The sequence below is a fragment of the Anabas testudineus genome, chromosome 15 (assembly GCF_900324465.2).
Source record: "Anabas testudineus chromosome 15, fAnaTes1.2, whole genome shotgun sequence".
In the NCBI taxonomy this organism is placed as follows: domain Eukaryota; kingdom Metazoa; phylum Chordata; class Actinopteri; order Anabantiformes; family Anabantidae; genus Anabas; species Anabas testudineus.
In genome coordinates, this window is record NC_046624.1 from 2,831,114 (window position 1) to 2,837,124 (window position 6,011).

The 6,011-nt window shown below is 42.8% G+C and overlaps 1 protein-coding gene across 1 annotated transcript in view; it reads left to right on the plus strand.

Moving 5' to 3' along the window:
- Nucleotides 1-5,669, plus strand: part of b3gat2 (beta-1,3-glucuronyltransferase 2 (glucuronosyltransferase S)) — a 37,566-nt gene extending 31,897 nt beyond the window's left edge. The window contains exon 4 of the mRNA XM_026355850.1: nt 5,567-5,669. Within this exon, the coding sequence (XP_026211635.1) occupies nt 5,567-5,653 (87 nt within the window). The 3' untranslated portion in view covers nt 5,654-5,669. The remainder of the gene's footprint in view (nt 1-5,566) is intronic.
- Nucleotides 5,670-6,011: the final 342 nt, after the last annotated feature.

The window sequence follows — 6,011 nt, forward strand, 5'->3', positions numbered from 1 at the left end:
TCGACCGTTAGGCAGATCGTGTTCAATGAAAGCAAGTCCTGACCTTAACTGGCAAAAGCCAGCCAACATCTCTGAGCTGAAGCTGTGCTGTAGGAGAAATGGGTTAAAATCCCCCCCAAAACACTGACGGACATAAAAATTTGCTTTATTGGCTGAACACACACACACACACACACACATAGGGCAGCCCATAATTTAAAATGCAGATTTTGCCATTAAATGAAATGAGAACATAAGCCCCGCTGATGATCAGAGGTGTCACTGTTAATCTATGCGGGGGCCCCGACACCGGCGAGGTCGTTAAGGCACCTCTAATTAAAAGGGTGATTTTTATTTTTTTTTTAACATTTCAAAATGTGCTGGACATAAATTATTATTCTTGACAGAGCACTTTAGTGTCAGCAGTAGACTCCACTGTCACTGTCAAAGTAAAATGTGCATAGTGGTGCTGTTTGAAAGGATGCTCCTGCAGTCGGTATGAGAGGGTGTTGATGGAGAAATGAAATATAAAGAAACATTGTCACGTATTTATTTTATAATGTTTCCTTTTCTTAAACCATTTCATCGAGTTACCATGAGAGATTCTGCAGATACTGTTAGGTCATTGAATTAATTACTTCTATGTGGCAGTGAATGTATTAAGGGGCTAGAGGTGGGGTTCATGGGTTTGGGTTTTTAGTTCTGTTGAGTAAAAATCAGTCCAGCAGAGTGAGCAGATGTCATCATTTATCTAGTTTTCAAGTCACCACTCTGCCTCTATCCTCCCATTACACCCCAAACTCCCCCTGGAATGAACAAAATCTAAATGTACTGCTTTACTGTATGCGTGCAGGTCACACCACTGTGCTGTAAGTCAGTCCCTGGTGGGTTATGGGTAAATGTTTCCTGCAGGGAATAGGATAAAGACCCCCGGGGCGGCTCGATCATCATTTACAGCTGCCTGCTGCTGCTGAAGACAGTTCAGTGTTGAAACTATCATCATCATTATCAGCCCCATTACACTAATGGAGGTGCCCCGCCGCTGATATTAATACAGGCCATTAGGAGGCTGTGACATCATCAGTCATCACCCAGCACCCCCACAGGACGAGAGCATGCGATATCAGCATTTGTCACGTCACCCTTACAAAAGCAGCGGGATGTGACATCATCACTCTTGAAGCCCGTGCCGTGCAGTGTGAAGCTGCGCCGCTGCTCATCGAGTACTTCGTTAACTGCTACATCATCAGTAAGAAAGCGTGATTCCACTGGTGACACACTGGTGCTGTACAGAAAATGTGATGTGCTAGTACAGTTAAAGATGACATCACTACTGCTAATAACTGAGTGACAATAAAACGTTGTATACACTGAACACACCATTACATTACAAAGTCTGTTACTACTACTAATAGAGTATATATAGTATAACAACTGCTACTCATACTACTACTACTACTAATAATAATAATTATAATAGTTGATGGAAGCACTGTCCTTCCCACCATCCAAACACGTGCATCTTAGGTTAATTAGTGACTCTAAATTGCTCATAGATGTGAATGTATGTCATCCCTGTGATAGGCTGATGACCTGTTGAGGGTTCACCCCGCCTCTCACCCAGTGACAAGTCTACAACCCTTTAAAAGACAAGTGGTTGGGACAATGGACAACTGGAGGGATGTAACTGATTATATTTTAGATCTAAGGTGTATTAGGAATAAATCAAGTGTTAAATATCATGTTAATTAGCCACAAATTAATATAGTTGCATGAATTACAATCATGATTCTGCATTCAGCACTAGACTAATAATAAAAATACCATCGTCATTAGTCGTGAGTTGATACCGTCGACCAGTGGTCCACACTACTAAGACCTCTTTTTTGAGTCACATCAATAGCCTGGACTCAGTCAGAAGTCTTTGTCTGGGTCTGGCTGCTATGAACATATTCCAGCAGCTGCGTCAAAAAGCTAACTCCTTGACAGCTTTGAGCGAAGTACTGTGTCTCAGATCACATCACACAACGTGAATCCCGAGCTTGACAGCCGAGGCCAGGAATGTTCATCTGATGACCAGGGTCAGTATCTGGAGACGGCTGGCAGGAGCTGTAATGTAGTTAGAGCAGCAGAGTAATGGCAACAGACAGCAGTGACAGGACAAGAAAGGAGGGTGGGGGGTGGTAGGTGGGGGGGGGCAACAGGAACAGATGGAGACAGATGATAGCACAGGAGGAAAAGGCGAAAGAGAAAAGAGGAGGGAGAGTAGAAACAGAGAAAGTTAGATGGGTTGATTGAAGGAGGTAGAAAAAAAGACACTCAGGATGACACAGAGGAGAGGGACACGGTCGGCAGCCAGGCTGAAAGACTTCGTATTTGACTTTGTATTTGATGTGGCTCAGTGCATTTCTCAGCACTGCTGGATCTGCTGTAGGAGACCTGAGTCAGTGAAGCCTAAAAACATTCACAGATGGAACCGATGCGGCTTAGTCTCTGTCCCGTCGAAGGATCATTCCAGTTTATGATGACTTACGACGTCTTAGGAGAAAGTTTATCTGAGGTCTTGGAGGCGACAAAAACAGGCTCATGATCTTAATGTGTTCAAGAACTGGGCAAACTCTGAAGAGGATCATGCGAAAAGACTGAAAGCTCCGGGGCAGCTACTAATATGCTGGATGTACTGGTACTGGATTTTTCTTTTTGTATTTTTTGGCCATCATTTAAAGTCATTATTTCACTAAAACTAAGTTTGAATAAATAAACGTGCCATTAGTTCAAATGAATTCGATCACCGCCCACATACTGTGGTCCAAAAGATCAAGTGGTCCTGAGACATTTCCCTATTGGTATTTTACTGTGCGCCAGGCAGGGGCGTTGGTTAAAAGGTCTCATTGTTATTTCTGATTTTATTCATTTGCTTTGGTGTCATGATCAACATTCAGTTCAGCACAGCTCGCTAGTTAAAAAAACAACTGTCCAGTTGATGGGACCTGTAGAACATGTATAACGTGCCACAGCCAGACTGTACACAACGTGCACCGTAACCACTGAGTGCTAATCACCAGGCTCTTCTCCGACTGGACAATTCACATCGGCCAGCGCCCAACACACCAATAACTGTGCAGAATTGAGTTTATAAGTCCTGTTCCTTCATGTCTGGTAGAAACATTATCCTCTTTATTCCCCTGTCATTTAGCTGGTCTCTTTTTAAACCTGAAGTTCTCTGCTGGGGGGAACATGGCTGAACACTGAAATTAGGAGCTGAGTGTTTGAAAATACATGTTGAAAGAGAAAAAATATGGTTTTTGGATTTCTAGCACTGAAAAACCTTTTTTTCCACATATTTCTTATTTTCAAATGTTTTAATCATAATTTTTCACTTTTAAAACCATATTTTCCCCCTTTCAACATATATTTCCAAACATTCAGCTCCTGATTTCAGTGGTTCTACTTTTAATACAGTCTCATATCATTAGATGTTCTAATGTGAGACACCGTGACACCTTTAGCTATGAACATCAGACACAAACTTCAATAAACCTGAATTAAACTGTGACCACCCGTCCACGTGAACCCACACTACACCCTTTGGTTTCTTTTCCTCCTCTACAAATTTCTCCTGCAGATGGGGAGAAAACAGGGCTGTCCTCCCCTCATCCTATTAAGGGAAAGAAAGCTCTGACCTGGTAAAGCTTTTTGTCTCCACGTTGCCTGAGGGAGGATGAGAAAGACAGAGCAGGAGAGAGGACTGAGAGGTAAAGAACAAGTGCAGGGCCAGTGGAGAAAAAGTGGACGTGATGAATGAGGAAAATCTAGAGCGAAGTGGGACAAGAAGAGGAAGAGGCGCGTGAGTGCGGGGGGTTGGGAGGACTTGAGAGCGCGTACACTTCCCATTTCCCCACAGCTCTGGAGTGATGCTGTAGTAGCTGCTACATTAGCCTCATTAGATATGCAAAGCGGGCCAATTAGCAGCACAGTGTGCAGGAAGTGACATGTTCCACCTGAAGAAGCTCAGAGATGTTTACAGCCAGCAATAAATCATGCCTCTGTGTGTGTGTGTGTGTGTGTGTGTTGCTTTGGACACAGGAATGTCACACTCCTGAATTATAGGCTCATTAGCTATAGTCCCCCAAAAAAAAACAACAACAATCATACTCCAAATAACCTCTGGATCTGTGAGGAAGGAAAATTTGTCCCTCTTCAGGAAAATGTCAAACTTTGCATCCCCGGCGAGGTGTTCGCACCAGTATATTGCTGTGAAATTGACTGCAAACACAAGACAAACAGCTGCAGCGAGGTGCGTGCTGCTTTTGATTTGATCCATTTCTGGAGGTGTCAGACTGTTTGTGTTCGTGTGTGTGTGTATGAGTGTGTACGCTGCCTCCCGACAGACTGGTGAGCAGTGACTTCAACTGCAGGATACAATACAATCACCATTTCAGGGAACAGGGCGGTGTCTTTGATTTGGCAGACATTGCATTAGTTATTCATCAAGTTACGTATCCTTCACTTGTTGTCGACCAGTGAACGTCTATTTTTCCAGTGATGTAGAGGTTCCACTCATACGTGGCCTCAGCGCTATCTTTAACACACAATAGAATAATTTCCGATGACCAACAGCCACCCCATGGAAGACTTTTGATACAGAATAACTCAAACGCAGTGTTTCAGACTTAACTGTAGACTTTGACTTTTCAGTTCAACTCAACAAAGTAACAATAAACACAATTAGAACAGACAACAGCAAAAAAGACACTTGTAGCCTACTGATAATACTAAAGTAAAAAGAGCAGCGCAACAAGCAACTAATTTGTCATAAAATGTGATTTGATCTTCATCTAAGTCAAGAGTTTTAACAAATATAATGTGCCTAAAGTAATAACACCAAAAGATTGTCCATCATGTCTTTATTGAGAACAACCATAAAACCTCATAGTGCTAGTGGAAAAAGTATGTGAACCCTTGGAATGAATTACTCGTTAACTTCATTATTGAGTGTTCGTTGTGCTCTTGGGGTCATTTTGACTAGCTGCCCACTTCTTGGTAGAGTATCCATAAGTTTGTGCTAACACCTGACACCAATTAGCTTTTTTGAGGTTATTACTCAAAGGGAACTCTAGACTTAGAGAAAGATCAGATCACATTTTATGACAAATTAATGCATGAAAGTTCCAAAGGTTCACATACGTTTTCCTTCCACTGTATGGCTAGAGGAAACTAGGAATCCAGCCACTAGTCCTGAGGGTCATAGATGATGGATCAAATTCATAATATGATGCTCAGAAAAATGTCTTCCCCTTTGTCTAGCTGCCTCCTTTTAATGATTCTTTGTGGGACAAGAGTATTGTTCAGACACACCAACGCATGGATTAAAAGCACCTTGGCCACAAAATATCAGGTATCAGCAGCTTCGATCAAACAACATCAACTTCAGTCTTTGGTCTTACGTAGTATGAGTAAAGCTCCGCCATCCACCTGCATCTGTGCCGTATTTATCCAAGCGTAACCGCCTGTTCATTTGTGTGTGTCCAACTTTTCCGCTGTCAGCAGATTCTCTCATTCTTTTTCTTTATTTCCTTGGTTCCAGGTGCTGGTTTGGCACACTCGCACAGAGAAACCGCACCTCGCCAACGAGCCCAAACATCGAAAGGACACCGTGGTCATCGAGGTGTAAGAGGACGAGGCGAGCAGATGATCGAAAGCCAGTCAGGAGCTGGCTGTGGCTGCCCGTCATATCTCTTGGCTGGGACTAACGGCAGCATCCTGCTTTCTCTCCTTATTGGTTTAACAAGCTGTTCATGCTCGACACAGACTCTGAGGAGCTGCATGATTTAAGACTTTTGGCTGTCTGTCAAATGTGCTTTGTGAGAACTGGATGGAACTGGACGTGTTTTACAAACTGGAATGATTTGGACCATTCACCTCTTTCATCCATAGCTTGCTGATGTAGAACTCTAAATGTAAAGAAAAAAACAATCGTGCTACAGAGTTGAAAAGTGCCATGTGACTCATTAATGCCATTTTAAATCATG